The sequence below is a fragment of the Tamandua tetradactyla genome, chromosome 15 (assembly GCF_023851605.1).
Source record: "Tamandua tetradactyla isolate mTamTet1 chromosome 15, mTamTet1.pri, whole genome shotgun sequence".
In the NCBI taxonomy this organism is placed as follows: Eukaryota; Metazoa; Chordata; class Mammalia; order Pilosa; family Myrmecophagidae; genus Tamandua; species Tamandua tetradactyla.
The window spans coordinates 37434417-37458699 of record NC_135341.1 but is presented as its reverse complement, the minus strand read 5'-3'; the positions used below and the strand labels follow the sequence as shown (position 1 = coordinate 37458699).

Below are 24283 nucleotides of genomic sequence, written 5' to 3'. Positions count from 1 at the left end.
TCTTTTTCTGAATTGATGCAAATGTTCTAAGAAATGATCATGATGATGAATATGCAACTATGTGATGATATTGTGAATTACTGATTATCTATGTAGCACAGAATGATCATACGTTAAGAATGTTTGTGTTTCTTTCTTGTCATTTTTTTAATTTAAAAATTAATAAAATTTTTTAAAAAATGTTAAGTATTTTAAATTTGTGATATAAAAAATTAGCAAAAGGCTTGGTGCCGGTGGAGGAGGGGAAGGGAAGGGAGGGGGAGGAGGAGCGGGAGCAGGCTGCTGTAGCGGTGAATTTTGGGGGGAGTAGGTGGGCGAACACCACTCAGCCCCAGGTACTGGTGGTGCTGGCTGTGAGCCGCAGGGTCTTATGGACACTGCTGGTTTAGTGGTTCGGAGTCACTGCAGCCAGACTCCAGGGTGGGGGAGGAAAGAAGCCGGAGCCGCCGCAAGCCACACGTGAAAGAAGAGCACAAGAAGTAAAGAAATTTACGGTTATTGTTCATAGGAGTATTACGCTAATTCCCCAAATCAATTTAAAGAAACTGAAGATACTGGAAAGCTAATCAAGTTGAAAGAAGAAGTAACCCGAGGAGGGAAAGGAATAGGCCACAGATCATGATATCGTCTATATCAGTACCTGTACTGGATCCAGTTTATGTACCTTCCTGGATTTGCTCATCTTCATCTACCACCAGAAGCCCCACCACTACAGCTAATGTTGCCTCATCTTCTAGCTCTTTTGGCTTCCTCTGAGTTGCTGAAACTCAGAAGCAGATTCTGTTACTTGGTATAAGATGCCTCTGGAAAATTATTGCAGTGCTCTAAGATGAATTCTTAGAATTTGTTTCTCCTCCAGGACAGCTACTAGGGGAGTAGAAACGATACAGAACAGCTCCCAAAGCCACAACAGAGATAAAAAAGACAGCGTACCCCATCCTGGAATGGCTGGCTGGCTGAGAGAACCCGCTCTGGTGAGATCGCTGAGGGGCGCGGGCTTCACCGGGCGGGGCGGCAAGCGGCCGGAGTCACTCCCTTCCCCCTTCCCGGGCCAGCTGGGAGAATTGGACAGGCGGTCCCCTCAAACTGCGGCGGCTGGCACCCACACCACGCAAGCCCCCCCCCCGGACCAACTGAGAGAATTGGATCGGAAATCCCCAGGCCGCGGAGAACGGTGACGGGGGGTGCCCCCTTCCAAACCCGTGACTCCCCGGGAACGTGCACTCTCCCGGGTGGGCCGCTGCGGCTGGCGCCCTCCCGCCACGCTTGGCGCCCCGGGCCGACTAGGAAATTCGGACGGGTGCTTTCCCGGGCTGCAGCGGCCAGCGACCCTCCCTGCATTCGGACCCTGGGCCGGCTGGCACTCTCCCAAGCCACTTCAGCTAGCGAACCTCCCGGACTGCGAGAGTTTTCCAAAGTTAAAGGACCCACAGCACCTTTTACTGGTGGGACCCGCAGACAAACGTGTGCCACGAGCGCCACCTACTGGGAAGGATAAGAAAAACAGAACCCAGAGATTTCACAGAAAAATCTTACAACCTTGTTGGGTCCGACACCCAGGGAAATCTGACTAAATGCCCAGACGCCAGCAGCAGAAGATAACTGTCCACGCTCAGAAGATTGAGAATATGGCCCAGTCAAAGGAACAAACCAATAGTTCAAATGAGATACAAGAGCTGAGACAACTAATGCTGAATATATGAACAGAAATGGAAAAACCTCTTCAAAAATGAAATCGATAAATTGAGGGAGGACATGAAGAGGACATGGGCTGAACATAAAGAAGAAATAGAAAAACTGAAAAAACAAATCACAGAACTTATGGAAGTGAAGGATAAAGTAGAAAAGATGGAAAAAACAATGGATACCTACAATGATAGATTTAAAGAGACAGAAGATAGAATTAGTGATTTGGAGGATGGAACATCTGAATTCCAAAAAGAAACAGAAACTATCGGGAAAAGAATGGAAAAATTTGAACAGGGTATCAGGGAACTCAAGGACAATATGAACCGCACAAATACACGTGTTGTGGGTGTCCCAGAAGGAGAAGAGAAGGGAAAAGGAGGAGAAAAACTAATGGAAGAAATTATCACTGAAAATTTCCCAACTCTTATGAAAAATTAGCAAAAATTTTTATTTTGACATTTAAAAATCACCAAGCATTTTTTAAAGTTCAGAATAAAAATTTTTTAATCTATCTGTCCATTATTGTAACATAATGGAAGTATTTTATTATTAGAATACTTCAGAAATCTTTCATAGGCTGCTTATTTTAAGTTATACAAGACATTCTTTTCTGATATCAATTTTTAAAAAAATGACTCATATTTGCTTTTATAAAAGTAATTTATGTTAATAATTATTATAAAAGTTCTAAAAAAACAGGACCTCTAAATCAACCATAGTCTTGTCACAACCATTGTTAATACCTGGGATATATTCTTACAGAAATAATTTTCTGTATGTACAAACATGTACAAATAAATAAATTTTTTATTTAAAAAAATGCTCTGTAAAATGCACCTCACACAAACATCATTCAATGTCATTAAATCAAGTTTTTGCTGCAGAATCTTGATTTGAATGTACCATAATTTAACACCTGGTCCCCTATTTTGGGTCATGTTAGTTGTGTGCATTTTTTACTATTACAATACTGCAACGATCCCTGTCTGCACATTCCTTGGGAAGGACCCAGTTGTTTGTTAGGAATGAATTCTCATTCAGGTAACTGCTAATTCAATTGGCTTGACTATGTATAAGGCTTCTGACAGCGATAGCTAGGTACCCCACCTTGCCATGCCCTCAACCAGTGCTGCCTTCATTCTTCTTAATATTTGTCAATCTGTTATATAAAAAATGGCATCTCTTTGAGATTTTAACTTGTAGTCATTTGATTATCTGTTGATAAACAGATTTGGGTGTGCATGGGAAGGGAAGTCAGTGGGGAATAAAACAATTTTACCCAACACCTTTGTTATGGTATTCTCACCCGTGGATCAGTATCTTCCTCTTCCTCATCAGGGTTGTAGGTTTCAGCACAGACTAAATCAAGAGAGAAACAATAAAGAGAAAAATTTATTAAACAGATGTGTTCTTTTACCAGAAAAACAGGAAGTGAACACAATTCCCTTCTAGTCACTGTTTTCTAAAGTTATATTGATTTTTTTAAATTTCTTCTTTCAATTAATAAGTGTATTAAGTACCAACTAGTATAAGGCACTCTATTAGGTGCCGAAAACCCAGGTCTCTAGGAAATAGTAGTCCCATATAGGAGAGAGACAATAAAACATATTACCTGTTAAATCCTCTGGCAGTATCAAGGAAAAACAAATAAGTATTGCCTTTGCTGAGTTATGAGTGCAAAGGTGAAAAACCGTGAACATATGCAATATAGGTACAGAGATAAAAGGTAATTACCAAAAGACACCTAAAACAGTTCAAAGTCATTACATATATGTATAACTTAAGAATGAATTTACGTGATATAAGTATTTGAGTAGCACAGCTATAAGAAAAATGAGGAACATCTCCACAGATTAACAGAGTAAGTTTTAAAGGAAAAAGTGAAAAAAGGTGCCAAAGGACTCCTGTGATAAAGCAGAGCTAAAAATGGGGAGAGATGGGAATAATGCATAAATAAAAATGCTTATTTTTCCAAAATAAAACAAAGAAAAAAAAAGAAAGTAACAAAATTATTTTCACAGAAGGTAGGCAGAAACAAGAAAGAGAGGATAGGAAGGGAATGAAACTTCTCTGAGTAAACTCCATATAGATTTGACATTTAAGCCATGTTAATGTTTTACATATTTAAAAAATAAATCCAATTGATAAAGATGAGGGGATACCCTAAAACGGAATACAAAGAGAATCACGTAACCATGTGTCAGGCTGATGACATAACCACAGGGAAAAAAAGAAGCATTTATTTCAAGTATCTTCTGAACACAGTAATCTGACTACCTACCCTCTCTGGCATATGTTCCAAGAACCAAAAATAATTGCTTGGATAGTGATACTGTAATTTTGATCCCTAAACTCGTGTGTGTGTATGTATTACAATAGTGAATAAGTAAGTAAAAAGGCACAAGTTTTTGGGAACCAGGTTTCTAATGGGAGAGAAGGGGATACAAATATGGAGTGGAGGAAAGATAATAACAGGAGGTGTCAGTACAAGTCATAATTTTTAAATCTTACCGTAGCTGTTAGTATTAAAGAGACAATGAATCATTAAGTGAATGAAAAAGGTTTTGTACCCACTAACAAAACTGTTCTTGCCAGGAACGATCCAGATATGCTGATCACTGGTGTTGCCCAGAGCCAGCAAATCTGTTCCTTCTTCACATTACAGGTCATTTCCATTTGGGAGTTTTTTTCTAATAAATCTTCAATTATCTACATTAGCTGTGTGACCTGGAGTGATCTACAAATCTCTACCTTCTCATCTACACAATGAGGCTAACAGCAGCAGTTCTCTGCTAAGGTCTCTCATAGGATTCAAGTAGACAGTGTACCTGGTGCATAATAAGCAGGCAATAAATTCCAAATTCTTGGACTGTTGCTAATATCACTTGTGTTCCATTTCTTATGGTTTTCAGGAATATCATCTTGGTCTTGTTCTCTCAACTCTTTCATAAATTACCATTTCTTCAAAGCTGCCCTCCATCACAAAGTTTGCCCTTAATAATTTTGCTTTTTAAGCAAAAAATATTTCTTTGGTACAAAATTTATATTTTGACTACTGTGTTTCCTAATATAACTTATGTGGATAGCTTAACCGAACACCCTAAGTACATGGGACCTTGAGTGGGACATGAGATTTTGTAGGTTTTTCTGGAGTGATGCTTTAATAAATCCCAGAAAGATTTGAACAGTGAATAAAAAAGTATTTGCAAAGTCCCCTTGGGGGAATGGTGAGAAAGGGGGAAAACTCAACTTCCCCAAGTGGAGAATTCTTGATATTCTCACAAGCAGTGGGGACAACCAAAGCAATAGGCTGAGCCCCCAATCTTGGGGTTTGTTCATATGAAAGTTAACCCTGCAAAGGATAGGCTAAGCCTACTTAAAATTAGGCCAAAGAGTCACCCCCAAGAGAACCTCTTTTGTTGCTCAGATGTGGCCTCTCTCTCTCAGCCAACATGACAAGAAAACTCACTGCCCTCCCTCTCTCTACATGGGACATGACCATTCCCAGGGGTGTGGACCTTGCTGGCAACGTGGGACAGAAATCCTAGAATGAGCTGGGACTCACACCAAGGAATTGAGAAAACCTTCTCAACCAAAAGGGGGTAGAGAGAAATGAGACAAAATAAAGTGTCAATGGCTGAGAGATTCCAAACAGAGTCGAGAGGTTATCCCGGAAGTTATTCTTATGCACTAAATAGATATCACCTGTTTAGTTAAGGTGATGGAGAGGCTGGAGGGAACTGCTTGAAAATGTAGAGCTGTGCTCCAGTAGCCATGTTTCTTGAAGATGATTGTATAATGATACAGCTTTCACAACGTGCCTGTGTGATTGTGAAAACCTTGTGTCTAATGCTCCTTCTATCTACCTTACTGACAGACAAGTAGAACATACAGAATAAAAATAAATAATAGGGGGAACAAATGCTAAAATAAATTTAGTAGATTGAAATGCTAGTGATCAATGAAAGGGAGGGTAAGGGGTATGGTATGTATGAATTTTTTTGTTTTCTTTTTATTTCTTTTTCTGACTTGATGCAAATGTTCTAAGAAATGATCATGATGATGAATATATAACTATATGATGATATTATGAGTTATTGATTATATAACAAGAATGGAATGATCATATGGTGTCTGTATGTTGTTATGTTGAATAAAAAGTTTAAAAAAGTAATTATAAATTGGGGGTAATTCTTGGGGGACATAAAAAACGTGAAGAATAAAAAAAAAAAGATGTGTAGAGTAGGGATGAACAGAAATAGGAAATAATAGTTCATAGATCACAAACTAACTTTAATCCCTACTCTGTTTCCTGCCTGTAAACTGACTCTCTACACATAAGACACACCCCTTCTTAAATCTTCTTTCAATAGACTTCGGTGTAGAACCTTACTAAAAGCTTTTTGAAAATATACAGAACTGATTTCCTCAGAGATTGAGAGGTAGAAAACAGATCCCTAACCTTACTGGAAGTTAGGTCATATTACAATTTAAAATCACAAAACCTTACCAAAATAAGGGGATATGAGAGAATACTATAATACATGTAGCTTGCATAACAATTTTGAAACACCATATAATTCCAACTGTATTCTTAAATAAACTCTAGATATATGAAAATGTTTCACTTTTTGATACAAGCAGAATTTTCAGAAAATATATTTATCAGCTCTATGAAAGAAGGGGAGAGGAAGAAGGGAGGAGGTGAAGGAGAAGAAGGAGGGAGAGTGGGAGGGAAAAGAAGAAGTATTTATTCAATAAATATTTATTGAGGGCCTGCTAAGTGCCAGGCAGTGTTTGATGTACAAGTTACATATTAACAATTTTTAATCGGGTGCACTGGTGGTACAGTGGTAGAATGCTCGCCTTTCATGCAGGAGACCCAGGTTCGATTCTCGGACTATGAACCCAAAAAAAAAAATTTTTTTTTGAGTCAGTTAAAAAAATACCTAAAATAAAATAAGTAGCACAATCGATCAGGAAAATTTTATATTAAAAATTTCAAAAAGTTTTAAAAATCACGATAGAGACTTTATACAAATTTACTATTTTTTAAAAATCTAGACTATAATAGATAAATGGGCAAAATACCACCAAATTAGTCCTATAGAAGAAAGTATAAGTTGACCATATTTGGAAAACATTTTTACTAATAATCAGAGAAATGCCAAATAAAACAATCTGAACTACTATCTTGCATCTAAATTAAAGGAGTGGCTGCCTTCTACATTGGTGAGATGATGGCAGAAAAGAGGCCTGTAAAGGGTGCCTTTCTCCCTGAGGCCTATTCTTAAGGCTGTCTCCAGAAAGCAAAGCATAGAAAAAGGCGAGGCAATGCTCAGTCTTTGACCAGAGAATGCCACTACCAGGGCTCTGAGGAAATAATTAAACAGGCTGAAAAAATGTATGTGAGAAGTTAATGGCAGCATAGTCTAGAATATAAAAAATGTGGGTCAGAGGAAGGAGAAGAGCTTAAATACCCATATCTGAGAAATAATAATGATATATAAAACTATTTTTAGAAGTTATAATTATGAACATGGAAAAATATTAATGTCATAAATGTAAAGAGACAAACCACACTAATTATAGCAATATAAAAATATGTACATATATACTCATTTCATATTAAATGAAAATAGAATGGAAGAACTACAGGTAATTTTACTTACAGCATAAAGTTCTATATTGCTGTTAATTTACCTTTTATTAAAAGGATCAGTTGATTTTTATTCTAAGATAGCCCTATCTTAAATTATATATATATTATATATGTTATCTTGTATATATTATTTTGTATATATATATATACACACAAAAAAAAAATCAGTAAATTTCTAAATACATTTTCAGATAGCCCTATCTTAAAACAGCATTTTAGGGCCACGGTGGCTCGGCAGGCAAGAATGCTTGCCTGCCATGCCAGAGGACCCAGGTTTGATTCCTGGTGCCTGCCCATGTAAAAAAAAAAACAAAACAAAAGCATTTTAACCATATATTATGGAAGAGAACACATACCTGATACTCGCCTATTGAATCTGCTAGGAATCGGAACTGTAAAACAAAGAAATAACATTTATTCATCACTTTGTCACATGACCAACACTATTTCCCCTCCTTTTTTTCCCTCTTCCAGTAACAATGGAAAGATCTTCAGCTTCCCATTACTTTTAATTTTTTTAGCATTTTTATTGTGCAAGATAATATATATTATATATATATTAAACATATATTATATATATTATATATGTTATCTTGTATATATTATTTTGTGTATATATATACACACAAAAAAAATCAGTAAATTTCTAAGTACATTTTAACAAGTAGTTTTACAACAAATGTCAATATATGGTATGGGTTACAGTTTCACAATTTCAGGTGTTTTCTTCTAGCTGCTCTGAGATACTGGAGACCAAAAAGAAATATCAACATAATGATTCAGCAGTCATACCTATTTTTTAAATCCTGTCTTCTCTACTACAACAACTCCTTCTTTTTCCAATTTTTAGGAATATTTGGGCAATGACCATTCTAACTTCTCATGTTGTAAAGGGGGGGTGGGTCAACATTATGGGGTAGGGAGATGCTATGGTTGATACTCTTGGAGAGAATGGTAACTCTGGGTTTCAGGGCTTATCTGGCCTAGGAATAATCTGGAGGTTTTAAGTTTCTAAGAAATAAACTTGGTGAGTGAAACTTTTATACAGTCTCAGAGTCCTGGGTATTCTTTTTTTTTTTAAATGTTTTTATTTTATTTTTTTAAATACCAAAAAAACACGAAACGCAAACATTCCTATATTGATCATTCCAGTCTACACATATAATCAGTAATTCACAATATCATCACATAGTTGCATATTCATCATGATCATTTCTTGGAACATTTGCATCTAATCAGAAAGGGAAATGAAATGAAAACAGAAAAAAAAGTTTATACATACCATACCCCTTACCCTTCCCTTTCATTGATCACTAGCATTTCAAACTAAATTTATTTTAACATTCGTTCCCCCTATTATTTATTTTTATTCCATATGTTCTCTCGTCTGTTGACATGGTAGATAAAACGAGCATCAGACACAAGGTTTTCACAATCACACAGTCACATTGTGAAAGCTGTATCATTACACAATCATCTTCAAGAAACACGGCTACTGGAACACAGCTCTACATTTTCAGGCAGTTCCCTCCAGCCTCCCCATTACATCTTGAATAACAAGGTGATGTCTACTTAATGTATAAGAATAACCTCCAGGATAACCTCTCAACTCTGTTTGGAATCTCTCAGCCACTGACACTTTCTCTCTTTTCACTCTTCCCCCTTTTGGTCGAGAATGTTTTCTCAATCTGGGTATTCTTTAGGGCTTACAGGGATACTGTTGGTTAGGGCTTGGCATACCATAGCAATTAGCAATATCTAGCTGAAGCTTGCATAATAAGACTAGCCTCTCCATTACAATTTTTAAAAATAATTTTATGATATTGTTTCACACCATGTAGTCCATCCAAAGCATACAGACAATGGTTCACAATATCATCATTTAGTAGTGTATTCATCACCATGATTGTTTTTAGAATATTTGCATCACTTCGGAAAAAAGAAAAAGTAAAAAGAAAAAACCCATACATCCCATACCCCTTACTCCTCCTTCTCACTGACCACTTTACTACGATCTACCCAATTTTTTTTATCCCTTAACCCTCTTTGTTGGTAGGACTAATAGTTTCTGACTGTACAGCTGGTTACAAAGCCACGGTAGTCAAAACAGCAAAGTACCGGCACAAAGCTAGAAGTACTGACCAATGGAATCAAATAAAGAATACAGAGATAGGCCAAATCTATGGTCAACCGAGCTTTGACAAGGCCCCCAAATCCATTGAATTGGGACAGAATAGTCTTTTTAATAAATGGGCATGGGAGAACTAGATATTCATAGCCCAAAGATCCTTACCTTACACCCTATACAAAAATTAACTTAAAATTAATCAAAGACCTAGATATAAGAGGCAGTACCATAAAACTCCTAGAACAAAATACAGGGAAAGATCTTAAAAACCTAGTAATAGGAGGTAGCTTCTTAAATTTTACACCCATAACACAAGCAATGAAAGAAAAAACAGACAAATGGGAACTCCTTAAAATCAAAAGCTTCTGTGCGTCAAAGGACTTTGTCAAAAAGGTGAAGACACAGCCAACTCAATGGAAGAAAATGTTTGGAAACTACATATCAGATAAAGGTTTGACATCCAGTATATACAGAGAAATCCTACAACTCAACAACAAAGGGACAAACAACCCAATTATAAAATGGGCAAAGGATATGAATCCAGATTTTTCCAAAGAGCAAATACAAATGGTTAAAAAGCACAAGAAGAGATACTCATCCGCATTAGCTAGAAGGGAAATGCAAATTAAGACTGCAAGGAGATATCACCCCATAAGAATAGCTGCTATTAATAAACAGAAAACTATCAATGTTGGAGATGATGTGGAGAAATCGGGACACTTATTCACTGTCAGTGGGAAGGTAAAATGGTGCAGCCACTGTGGAAGACAGTTTGGCGGTTCCTTAGAAAACTAAATATTGAACTGCCCTATGACCTGGCAATACCAATATCTGGTATATACCCAGAAGTGACACGAACAGACGTATGCACACTGATGTTCATAGCGGTACAACTGCCGAAAGATGGAAACAATCCAAGTGCCCATAAACAGATATGTGGATAAATAAAATGTGGTATATACAAATGTTAGAATAACATGCAGCAATAAGACAAAATGAGGTCCCAAAGCATATGAAAACGTGGATGAACCTTGAGGACATAACATGAGTGAAATAAGTCAGACACAAAAGGACAGATACTGTATGATTTCATTATGATGACTGTGGTAAAGGTAATCTCAGAGGTTTACACTATAGAATATAGGTGACCTAGAGGCACACAGAAGCAAGAGACAGGGGAAAGGTTACTCAATGAGGTTGAACTTCAATGTAAGGGAAAAGATAGAAGTGATGGTACCAAATTACTGGGGATATAAATAACATTGCCATATTCAAGGTGAATATGATTGAAAGGGGATATGTAGTGCCATGTATCCTACTGATTAACTCTACAATTATAATTAAGTTCCTGCATGAACTACTTTTAAAGGTTTGATCTTGCACAAAGAGTCAATAATAGAAGGGTATAAGGGGAAAACTAAAATAACATACTATGGCTTATAGTTAACAGGAAGCCACCAAAAGTACCATAGCAATACAATGGGTAAATAATAGAAGGGAGGGATAACAGATATGGGGAAGTTTTGATCTGATATTGGAAAGGTTGTGTTTATCAGTCCTTTGCCTCGTTGGACCAACGAAAACTGTCTAAAATTGAGTGTACTGCTGATGGTACAACCAAGTGAGGACAATGTAAAACACCTAGAGGTACCCAAAAGCTAGAGATAGGGGAAAGGCTACCCAAAGAGGTTGAACCTAAATGCAAGGGAGCATAAAGAAGTGATGATAACTAATTAGCAGGGCTATAAGCAACATTACCATATTAAAGGTAAATGTAACTGAAAGGGGCTGTATAGTGCCATGTACCCCATTGAATGAATCTACAATTATAAAAGTTCTCACATGAACTATTTCAAAGGTTCAATAGTGGAAGAAAGAGTCAACAGTAAAGGGGTAAAGGGGGAAACTAAAAATACATACTATGGCCAATAGTTAACAGGAAGACATCAACAGTACTCAGCAATACCAAGGGCAACTAATTGGGCAGGGAGGACAAGTGATAAGGGATATTTTTATTTGATAGTTGGTGATACTGTGTTTCTCAGTTTTTTGTCACTATAAACCAATGAAAATTGCCTAAAATTGAGTATGCTGCTGATTATACAACCAAGTGAGGATACTGTGACATGATTTGTTTATTTTGGACATTATCCACGATGCCCAACAGATAGAGGGAGCCAAAGGGTACAATGACCGAGAAGCAGAATGGCAAACTGTGATACAAGTATGATGGAATATGGTATTGCTACAAAAAGGAAGGACATAGAGAGGCATGTAACAAACTGCATAAACCTTGGGGACAATATGTTGTGCAAAATAACCCAGAAACAAAAGAACAAATATGCTAAGGTCTCTTTCAGAAAATATTTATAATAAAATTGGAGCTTAGATTTTAAGCCCTTATAGCAGCCACACTTATTCTGAAGTTGTAAAAGTGTTTCTGGAGACTGAAACACTTAGTTATATGTGTCTCAGCTGGTATTTCCCTGGGACTCTGAGTACCCTGTGACACGTGGGACCCAGAGATGGAGCGCTGCAGCCCTGAAGGTTAGCATATCTATGTACAATAACTGTTAAAAGTAACCAAAGGGGAGATCAGGTCTCAGTTAGAGTTAAAAATAAAGCCAATCTGTCTGGGCCTGAGGTAAATGAGATTACAGGGTAAAAGATGATAGTGCATGTACACCTACTATATGAAACCAAAGGCAGAAATGTTTATTATGTCTAGAATCTAAATTTTTGGTAACACATAATCTAAATCAACTTCTCTGGATAGCTCATTTAAACAACCCAAACTCCTGGAGTCCAGAACACGAACAAGGCCTTGTAATTCTGCATAGCTTAGTGTAATCCCAAGATACATCTTGGACTATGGTGGGCTGATAATTAAAAAATATAGTTAGAATCCCTTGAGGGCCCAAAGAGGAGGAAAATATATATGTATATGGAACTATTAAACTTTTCCATCTCGGAAATCCTGGATACTTTCTCAACCACTGGGGACTCCCAAGAAAATAGGCCAAGAACTTGATTATGAGGCTTACCCTCATGAAACTTATTTCTGTAGGCGAGAAGCTAAGACTACCCATAAAAAGGCCTAGAAAATCTTTTGTTGCTCAGACGTGGCCTCTCTCTCTCTAAGCCCAACTCTGCATAGAAAATCATTATCCTCCCCTCTATGTGGGATACAACATTCAGGGGTGAAAATCTCCCTGCAACGTGGGGCAAGACTTCTGGGAATGAGTCTGGCCTTGGCACTGTGGAATTGACAACGCCTTCAGGAAAAGAGGGGGAAGTGTAATAAAATAAGGCATGGAACACCTAGGCATTATATAAGATTCTGTCTACAAAGGTCCCATCCATTAAGGCAACTTTCTAGAACCCTACAATCTCCAGATGGGTCCCTGGGCCAGATAAGTCCTGAAATGCAGAGGGGCCAGCCTCTCTAGAACATCAACGAGTTCCAACCCCTTATCCCATATTATCAACAGCCCCTTCCAACATGAAAAATATAGAATGGGGCATAGCTCAAATACCCTAAAGAGTGGGAGAAAAATCAAAAGTGATGGTAGAGTTATACAGAGAAGGTAAGGTTTAACAAATGAACATGATTGCTGAATCATCATATTAATATTTTTTTTAGTTTCTTGTCTCTTAGAGCAGCTAGAAGTAAAAACCTAAAATTGTGGAATTGTAACCCATATCAAACTGTGAAATCTGTTCTACAAGTAATTATTGCGATGTGCTTTGAAAGTTATTGCTTTTTAGTATACATGTTATTTCTAACATACACACACAAAAATTCTTCTAGCCTCCAAAGTTTTGGAGCAGCTAGAAGGAAAAATCTGAAATAGTGGAATGGTAACCCACGACAAATTCTGAAATTTGTTCTGTAACTACTTGTTGAACTGTACTTTTTAAATCATTGCTTTTTTTGTTAACATTTGTTCCCATTATTTATTTATTTTTAATCCATATATTTTACTCGTCTGTTGATAAGGTAGATAAAAGGAGCATCAGACACAAGGTTTTCATAATCACAGTCACATTGCGAAAGCTATATCATTATACAATCATCTTCAAGAAACATGGCTACTGGAACACAGCTCTACATTTCCAGGCAGTTCCCTCCAGCCTCTCCATCATACCTTAACTAAACAGGTGATACCTATTCAATGTGTAAGACTAATCTCCAGGATAACCTCTCAACTCTGTTTGGAATCTCTCAGTCACTGACACTTTATTTTGTCTCATTTTGCTCTTCTTTCTTTTGGTCAGGTAGGTTTTCTCGATCCCTTGATGCTGAGTTCCAGCTCATTCTAGGATTTCTGTCCCACGTTGTCAGGAAGGTCCACACCCCTGGGAGTCATTTCCCATGTAGAGAGGGGGAGGGCAGTGAGTTTGCTTGCTGTGTTGGCTGAGAGAGAGAGGCCACATCTGAGCAACTTAAGAGGTCATGTGTAACTTTTTTTTTTCTTCTCTAAGAATTTATTTATTTATTAATTAAAAAAATAAAGAAACAAAATAAAACAACATAATCAGTAATTCACAATATCATCACTTAGTTGCATATTCATCATTTCTTAGAACATTTGCATTAATTCAGAAAAAGAAATAAAAAGACAATAGAAAAAGAAATAAAATGAACACAGGAAAGAAAAAAAAAGATTATACCTACCATACCCCTTACCCCTTGCTTTCATTGATCACTAGCATTTCAAACTAAATTTATTTTAGCATTTGTTCCCCCTATTATTTATTTTTATTCCATATGTTCTACTCCTTTGTTGACAAGGTAGATAAAAGGAGCATCAGACACAAGGTTTTCACAATCACACAGTCACACTGTGACAGCTGTATCATTATTCAATCATCATCAAGAAACATGGCTACTGGAACACAGCTCTACATTTTCAGGCAATTCCCTCCAGCCTCTCCATTACATCTTGAATAACAAGATGATATCTCCTTTATGCATAAGAATAACCTCCAGGATAACCTCTCGACTCTGTTTGGAATCTCTCAGCCATTGACACTTTGTCTCATTTCCCTCTTCCCCCTTTTGGTTGAGAAGGTTTTCTCAATCCCTTGATGCGAAGTCTCAGCTCATTCTAGGGTTTTTATCAATCCCTTGGTGCTGAGTCTCAGCTCATTCCAAAATCTCTGTCCCATGTTACCAGGAAGGTCCACACCCCTGGGAGTCATGTCCCACGTAGAGAGGGGTAGGGTGGTGAGATTGCTCGTTGTGTTGGCTCAAGAGAGGGGCCATCTGAGCAACAGAAGAGGCTCTCTTGGGGGTGATTCTTAGGCCTAAATTTTAAGTAGGCTTGACCTATCCTTTGCAGGGTTAAGTTTCATATGAACAAATCCCAAGACTGGGGGCTCTGCCTATAGCTTTGGTTGTCCACACCGCTTGTGAGAATATCAAGAATTCAACTTGGGGCAGTTGAATTTCTCCCCGTTCTCACCACTTCCTGAAGGGGGCTTTGCAGATACTTTTCCACTCACTGATCGAATCAGTCTGGGATTCATCGGGGCATCACTCTGGACAAACCAGCAAAATCTCATGTACTACCTGAGATTCCAAGTACTTATGGTGTTCAATCAAACTATCTACATAAGTTATATTAGGAAATGCACTAGTCAAAATATAATTTTTAACTAATAAACTAAATCATTGCTTTTTATTTCTTTTCTTTGTATATATTTTATAATAAAAATGTTAAAAAATTATTTTTTAAGAAAAAAATAAAATTACTAAGAATACAGAGAAAAGCATCTTTAAAAATTAACAGAGCTTACCACAGAGAGACTATCGCTAACAGAATTTCTAAATGATACCCTCAAAGAAAAATAAGTCTGGAAATAAGGTCTAAGATGCTAAAAAGAATGAGTAAAGAAATGGTAAATCAAATCAAAGCCATCTAATTTTGATCATGTCCCTATCTAGTCAACTCATCTGGAATGACCAAAACTTTGTTTTAATTATTATGTTGAATCTGGCTAAGATTGTCTATTGATTAAATTTAATAGACAAGAAAAGTCAGTGAAATTTAGTTAGAATCATAGTAAATCAGAGGGCTTAAATCTTGATCCTGGCAATTTCTGTCTGTAACCTGGCATTTTAATTCATATTCTAAAAATTTCTGTTGGTTCACTGATTTAATAGGGGTAACAACAGTCATAATCTCATTGAATAGTTTCAGCAATAAATAATGAATGTGCAACATTAGCCCAAATCTAGGCTCATGTTGAGTTTTTTGTTTTTTTTTTTAACATGGGCAGGCACCGGGAATCGAACCCGGGTCCTTGGGCATGGCAGGCAAGCACTCTTACCTGCTGAGCCACCGTGGCCCGCCCTCATGTTGAGTTTTAAATTAAAGATAATTAGTATTATTAATTAGAATTCAAAATTTGTATCATTTAAAAAGTCATGTTTGATGCCCAGATGAATCCCAGAGTGATTTGATCAGTGAGTGGAAAAGTATTTGTAAAGCCCCCTTCGGGGAATGGTGAGCACGGGGGAAAACTCAACTTCCCCAACTTGAATTCTTGATATTCTCACAAGCAGTGTGGACAACCAAAGCTATAGGCTGAGACCCCAGTCTTGGGGTTTGTTCATATGAAACTTAACCCCACAGGGGATAGGTCAAGCCTAAGAGTCACCCCCAAGAGAACCTCTTTTGTTGCTCAGATGTGGCCTCTCTCTCCAGTCAACACAGCAAGCAGACTCACCAACCTCCCCCTGTCTACATGGGACATGACTACCAGGAGTGTGGATCTTCCTGGCAGCGTGGGACAGAAATCCCAGAATGAGCTGAGATTCAACACCAAGGGATTGAGAAAAACTCTAGAATGAGCTGAGACCCAGCATCAAGGGATTGAGAAAACTTTCTTTCTTTCTTTTTTTTTTTTTAAATTCTCTAGAGATTTATTTTATTTTTATTTTTTACATGGGCAGACACCGGGAATCGAACCTGGGTCCTCAGGCATGGCAGGCAAGCATTCTTACCTGCTGAGCCACCGTGGCGCACCCGGGATTGAGAAAACTTTCTTGACCAAAAGGGGAAAGAGAGAAATGAGACAAAGTGTCAATGGCTGAGAGATTCCAAACAGAGTGGAGAGGTTATCCTGGAGGTTATTCTTACGCATTAAATAGATATCACCTGTTTAGTTAAGGTGTAATGGAGAGGCTGGAGGGAACTGCCTGAAAATGTAGAGCTGTGTTCCAGTAGCCATGTTTCTTGATGATGATTGAACAATGATATAGCTTTCACAATGTGACTCTGTGATTGTGAAAACCTTGTGTCTGATGCTCCTTTTATCTACCTTGTCAACAGATGAGTAGAACATATGGAATAAAAATTAAATAATAGGGGGAGCAAATGTTAAAATAGATTTAGTTTGAAATGCTAGTGATCAATGAAAGGGATCAGTAAGGGATATGGCATGTAAAATTTTTTTTTTCTTCTGTTTGTTATATTTTTCTGTTGTCTTTTTATTTCTTCTTCTGAATTGATGCTAATGTTCTGTGAAATGATCATGATGATGAATATGCAACTACATGATGATATTGTGAATTGCTGAGTGTATGTGTTGGGAATGTTTGTGTTTCTTGTAACTTTATTTAATTAATAAAAAATTAAAAAGAAAAAAAAAAGCTTAAAGCAAAACCACCACTAGGGTGTTTGCCTTCGAATGGTAGTTTCTGCTGATAGAACTGAATGTGTATTAACAATGAGGCCTATCTCATTAAGCCCTATCTCATGTCTGTCTAGCATTCGATATCCATCTTCCAACTAGCTACCTACAGACTTTTATCTGACCCTGTTAGGATCTCTAGCTGTTTGACTCACATAGCCACTTTCCTTCAAACCAGGTTTCTCCAATGATCTCTCCTGTGGGCTGACCATTTTTTTTTTTTTTTTGGCATGGGCAGGCACCAAGAATCAAACCCGGGTTTTCCATATGGCAGGCAAGAATTCTATCACAGAGCTATCCTCACACCACCCTGACCACTCCTTTTAAAGTAGCCTTCTCTAAAATCATGATTTTCTCCTATATTATTTCTTCTATTTTGATTAATTCCTCTAGCCTTGAATTAAATAAAAATCACTCAATACTGGGTGGTTCCAAATACATAACCAATCATTCAACAAATAGTTACTAACTCTATCCTCTCCACTGCACCCTATTCCATGACAAGCCCTGGTCTGTCCATTCAGGAATTACAGGTGATTCAGATATGGCCCCTACCCAGAAGGATCTTAGGCTGTAGTAGGAGAGAGAACAAATAAACTGAAAATCATAATAGTGTGACAGATACTACAATAAAGGCAAGAAAAGAGTGCTCTGGGAGCAAATAGGAAAAGCACCTAGAGAGAGGGAAGAAAAGTTTCTTGTCAGAGAAAGTGAGGTCTCAACATGGGTGGGCTGGAAGATGAGTAAGTTTGCAACTTCAGGAAATGAAATGAGTATGATACGGCAGAAGCACAAGCAGTGTGGAGAAAAAGCACAGAGATGAGGGTAGAAAGGTGAGCAAAGGCCATTTTGGAAGCCATCCAGGGGCAGAGCAATATTATAAATGTTAAACTGTTTTTCTCTATGTATTTTCTTCTGCTCCCAGCCACAACAGAGCAAGAACAAAACTTCTAAGGTTTTCTTGGGCATGCTTGCAGAGGAAGTCTGGAGAATGGTGACCCAGGCTTGAATGGCAGAGTCAGTATTAAATGGAGGGAGGTGAAAGAAGGAATCCTCTATCCCAGGAAAACGCGGCAAGAAAATTTTCAAGTGTAGGACATCTGCTCTTTTGCTCCACTGATTCTCTATCTGTGGGCTGCTTCTCCATAGTCCTGGGCAGATGTAAGACCACTGGAAAGAGGACAGGGCTCTTGAACACCCCAAACAAGGTGGAACTGAGCAGAACCAGTTGGAAATATTCCCTGGGACCGAAAGGCACAGCACTTTTGTTACAATATAAAGGAACAGGACTTTTTAAACCTGCATGTCCCGCATGATAGGTGAGCATCCTACCACCGAACCACTCACCCATGTACCCTAAGGAACTGGACTTGATCCTGAGAGCAAAGCAAGCCATCACAGAATGGGTTTTATAAAGATCATTCTGGCTGCAGGTGGCAAAGGAAGGTGGGCATAGTTGAGGACAGGAAAAAAACAATGAATTCTAGAGATGTACAGAAGACGAAAACTATAAGGTTTAGTGACAGACTCAATGTATGCGCCACAATTATAAAAATATTCAACACAGACAGCACTCAATCTGTGAATAAGGGTGCCGTCATGGATCCCAAAATCACAAAATGCCAGAGGTGCAAGGTATCTATGAAGTCATCTAGTCTGGCATGGTAAGTACGTTTCATTTCATAAGGCAGCTCTAATTGATGTTACTGGTCCACCTGAATCATCCTTCACTCCTTCCTCTACTCACATTTTAAATTGAACTGTCTTTGACCTAGTAATTTCTCTTCTAGAAATTTGTTCTAAACAAAAGTCATACATCAGTGTGTGTGTGTATATAGGTATACATATAAACACAATCACTACTGAATTTTGGGTAATAGCAAAATTGAAAACAAAAATTGTCTAGCACTAGAAACAGAAATTAAATACTGGTACAGCTAGAATACAGTTAGGTAGCCATTAGAATAGATGCAACACGCCTATAAGAACAGACCTGGAAAAATACTTTCAAGATATACAGCCATATGAAAAGAGTTGCACAACCACAGTACAATATAATCTTAGTTTTCCAAAAATTGTTTTAATCAAACTAAATACATGTCAGAGACTTAAAAGTCAAATAGTACTATAAAGCTTATAACCAAGAAAACAACAACAAAACACGGTAGTCCTCTAACCCAACTCTCTCTACTTCTAATCCCTGCTCCTGAGAAGCAACACATCAACTATTGTTATTGCTCCTGAGATTTACCTTACATTTCTAAATAATACAGTTGCACTGCTATTTCTCTCAGTTTCGGATATCTCTGACTTCCAAATCCTGAGGAAAGTAGGAATAATGCTGGCAAGCAGCAGGATAGGAAGATGTGGATCCCTGACAACTTCACGAAGCCGAATACAAAGAGCAGAGCAGATGTACACTCTTTACAGACTGCTCTATACATTTACAGACTTTTCTAACATTTCTTGCAAAATTTCATTACTATAACATTGTAAATGTAATTAATACCACCAAATTGTCAAGTTAAAAATGGTTAAAATAGCAAAATTTTTAAACCTTTTTACTGTAGCAATCAATGTAACGCACAAAACTTCCCATTTTAACTAAATTCAAGTATACGATTCAATATATTAATTATATCCACAATAGTATAACCAAAAAATCAGGATTTAAGGGCTGATTTTGATTACTGGAACATCATATAGATATCCTTTTTTGCTTTCTGGTATGTATATTGGAATAGAGAGAGGCAAATATCTGAAATCTCGAAATTGTAATCCAGTCGCCTTGATCTCTAATAATGAATGTATAGCCTTTATCTACTGTTCCTGTTATTGTAAAAACCTTGTGACTAACCTTCATTTGTACCAAGTTATAAATTTTTCAACTTTAGAGTTTGGTACTCACTAAAGATAGCCCCTAATGCTTACTAATGAGGGCTCTTGGGTCAGCCCAGAATTAACCCGCCCCAAGTCCAAAGTTATCTTGATAACAGAGACTGGATCTAACCCAAATGGCCCCGCCTGACATGCGCATTAGCTCAGACTTTAACCTACAACTCACCTATACCTCATTATAATATTCTGCCATTTGGTTCCTCGGGGAGCTAAGTATAGAATTGCCATATAATCCAGCAATACAATTGCTAGGTATCTATTCAGAGGACAGGACGGCAAGGACACAAATGGACATTTGCACAATGATGTTTATAGCAGTATTATTTACAATTGCCAAGATGGAAACAGCCCAAATGTCCATCAACAGATGAGTGGCTAAACAAGCTGTGGTATAAACATATGATGGAACATTATGCAGCTGTAAGATAGAATAAAGTCACAAAGAATATAACAACGTGGATGGACCTGGAGGACGTTATACTGAGTGAAATTAGCCAGAAACAAAAGGACAGATACTGTATGGTCTCACTGATATAAACATTAATGAGTGAACTTGCAGAATTTCAGTTAAGAACAGAAGTTATCAGGAGATAGAAAAGGGTAGAGCTTGGGTAATTGGAGCTGAAGGAATTGTGACTGCAGCACAATAATGAATGAAGCTGAATGTGAGACTGATAGAGGGAGGAGGAGGGCTGGGGGTACATGTGAAAGCCGAAGGAAAGATAGACGATAAAGACTGAGATGGTATAATCCAGGAATGCTTACAGTATTCAATGATAGTAACTAAATGCACAAATTAAAAAATGTTTTTGCACGAGGAAGAACAAAGGAATGTCAATATTGCAGGGTGTTGAAAATAGATGGTCATTCATATTTTAAAACTTCAACTTCTGTGCGAGTCTACAGCAAGAAATGTTTATTTGGTACAAAATTTATATTTCGACTAGTGCATTTCCTAATTTAACTTTTTGGACAGTTTAATTGAACACCATAAGTACATGGAACCTTGAACAGGTCATGAGATTTTGTAGGTTTGTCCAAGTTAGTGTGATGCCCTGATAAATTCCAGAGTATTTTGAACGTTGAATAAAGAAGCATTTGCAAAGTCCCCTTGGGGAAATAGGGAGAACAGGGGAAAATTTCAAATTCCCCATTTGGAGAATTCCTGGTATTCTCGTAAGCAGTAGGGACAACCAAATCAATAGGCTGAGCCCTCAATCTTGGGGTTTGTCCCTGCGCAACTTATCCCCGCAAAGGATAGACTAAGCCTACTTAAAATTCTACCTAAGAGTCTCCTCAGAGAACTTCTTTTGCTGCTCAGATGTGGCCTCTCTCTCTTAGCCAACACGGCAACCGAACTCACTGCCCACCCCCTCTCTACGTGGGACATGACTCCCAGGGGTATAAACCTCCCTGGCAACATGGGACAGAAATCCTTGAATGAGCTGGGACTCAGCATCAAGGGATTGAGAAAACCTTCTCAACCTGAAGGGGGAAGAGAGAAATAAGACAAAATAAAGTTTCAGTGGTTGAGAGATTTCAGAGTCGAGAGGTTATCCTGGAGGTTACTCTTATACACTATATAGCTATTCCCTTGTTAGTTTAGGGTATATCAGAGTGGCTAGGAGGAAGTACCTGAAGCTGTAGAACTGTGTTCCAGTAGCCATATTTCTTGAAGACGATATAGCTTTCACAATGTGACTGTGGGATTACGAAAATCTTGCGTCTTATGCTCCTTTTATCTACAGTATGGACAGATGAGTGAAAAATATGGATAAGAAATAAATAATAAGCAGAACAAAGGTTAAAATAAATTGAGCAGATTGAAATACTAGTGGTCAACGAAAGGGAGTGGTAAGGGGTTTGGGATGTACGGGTTTTTCTTTTTTTGTTTCTTTTGCTGGAGAGATGCAAATGTTCAAAAAAACTATTATGGTGATGAATACACAACTATGTGATGATATTGTGAGCCATTGATTGTAACCATGTCAAGAATGTTTATATGTTTGTTTGTTGTTTATAATATATATATTTTTAAATATTCAGCTATTTACTTACCTGTGATTAAGCATGTAATCAATCTGAGCACACTCAATAATTATATCATCTGGGGCCACTTGCTCATTATCCTAAACCCTGCCCATCTTTTCCACTACTAAAACTATCGGAATTACTGCAGTTCAGGGAGACAGATTTTGGGCCGCTAGGCCATCTGCTCTCCTATTACATACCTAGTAATAATTCTTTCTCTCTTTGAAACCCCAGTGTCTCAGGAATTGGGTATTGAACAGGCTGAGCAAAAGAAACCACTGCCTTTGTCCGGTAACAATAGTATGCTACCATCACTGACATTAATTACCTTTCCTTTTTCATTATCTCAAAAAGAAACTACTCGCCCATTAAACTCTAACTCCCTGTTCCCACTCCACCCACCACCTATCCCCCGCCCCTGGTAACCTAATAACCACCAATTTGTCTCTATGAAGTTTGCTGCATCCAGGTATTTCACATAAGTGAGATCATACAATATTTATCTCTGACATTTCAAGCAACATGATGTTTTCAGGGTTCATCCATGTTGTAGTATGCAACAGAATTTCATTTCTTTTACAACTGAATAATACTCCATTGTATGGATAGAACATAATCTGTTTTCCTGTTCATTTGTTAATGGGCACTTGAGTTACTTTCATTCCACCTTTTGGCATTGTGAATAATACTGCTATGTATAGCAGTTGTGTAAATATCTTTTTGAGAACCTGCTTTCAATTCTCTGGGGTATATACCAAGAAGTGGGATTGCCAGCTGATATGGTACTTTTATTTTCAATTTTCTAGGAATTTCCATTAGAAAATATTTAAATGGAACCAGATTTTTTAAAGTGTTAATTATTTTATTCCTCTGCTTTTATGGTTGATTTCATCTTACTTCTGAGGGATGAAACCATAACATATTTAATGACATTAAAGGAAGCAAAGGAGGAAAATTTGGAACATCTTCTTTTTCTCCATTGTGTGATCTATGAAAGCACATCCTGCAAAAATTTCTAAATCCAATCAACACACTGAATTATTCCAATAAATCCCTTCACCTGAAATTGACTTGCCTTTCCTATCTTGTATGCTAGCAGAGAAGTCTAAAAAGTATCAATGTTGACCACCTATATAAACTAAATAATACAAAAAAGACGGTAACTTTTTCACAGCAAGGCTTTATACTTTATGTAGGATATAAACTTAACAGAGATGTTCCCAAGTGTTTGAGGTTAGCAAATTCAAAAATAAATTTACTCAATAGCCCAGATGTGTGGTAAAGCATGTGGAACCCTCTATTAGATAATAAAGCTTCTTCTGAGTGGAACACAGCAGGAAGCAGCTGGACCCTGCTTCTGGCTCCATAGAAAGCTGGCAGCTCACCATCACCCTCTTGTCCTTCTCTTCTATTTGACCTCCCTATATCACCTGCCATCACTGAACAGCACTACTTTCTTGAAATTTTCCATTCCACTGGCTTAACCCCAATTCTGTACATTTCTCTTCCTACCTTTCTGGTTGCTTCTTGCTCCCTCTACCACTGCTGCCTTTTTCTTTGCTTTTTTTTATTGTATAATATAACATACATACAAAGAAAGAAAGAAAAAAGCAATAGTTCTCAAAGCACTCTTCAACAAGTAGTTATAGGACAGATCTCAAGAGTTTATCATGGGCTACCATACCACCATCTTAGATTTTTCCTTCTAGCTGCTCCAGAACACTGGAGGCTAAAAGGAACAAATACATATTTTTTAATCACCACAATCGACTTTTTCTTTACTTTTTATGTGAAAAACAACATATACACAAAAAAGCAATAAATTTCAAAAGCACATCACAACAATTAGTTGTAGAACAGATTTCAGAGTTTGACGTGGATTACAATTCCACAATTTTAGGTTTTTATTTCTAGCTACTCTAAGATACTGGAGACTAAAAGAAATACCAGTATGATTCAGCAGTCATACTCACTTGTTAAACTCTACCTTCTCTGTATAACTCCACCACCACTTTTGATCTTTCTCCCACTCCTTAGGGGTTTTGGGGCTTTTTTGTATTTTTCATCTTGGAAGGGGCTGTCAATAATAAGGGATAGGGAGATGGAATTAGCTGATGTTCTGGAAAGGCTGGCCTCTCTAGGTTTCAGGACTTACCTGGTCCAGGGACCCATCT

The 24283-nt window shown here is 37.6% G+C and overlaps 1 protein-coding gene across 2 annotated transcripts in view; it reads right to left on the bottom strand.

Moving 5' to 3' along the window:
* Window positions 1–24283, bottom strand: part of PRKAR2A (protein kinase cAMP-dependent type II regulatory subunit alpha) — an 80010-nt gene that overhangs the window by 43590 nt on the left and 12137 nt on the right. For both annotated transcript variants that reach the window (XM_077129394.1, XM_077129395.1), the window contains exons 2-3: window positions 7708–7743; window positions 2996–3048 (exon numbers count right to left, since the gene is read on the bottom strand). In XM_077129394.1, the coding sequence (XP_076985509.1) occupies window positions 2996–3048; window positions 7708–7743 (89 nt within the window). The remainder of the gene's footprint in view (window positions 1–2995; window positions 3049–7707; window positions 7744–24283) is intronic.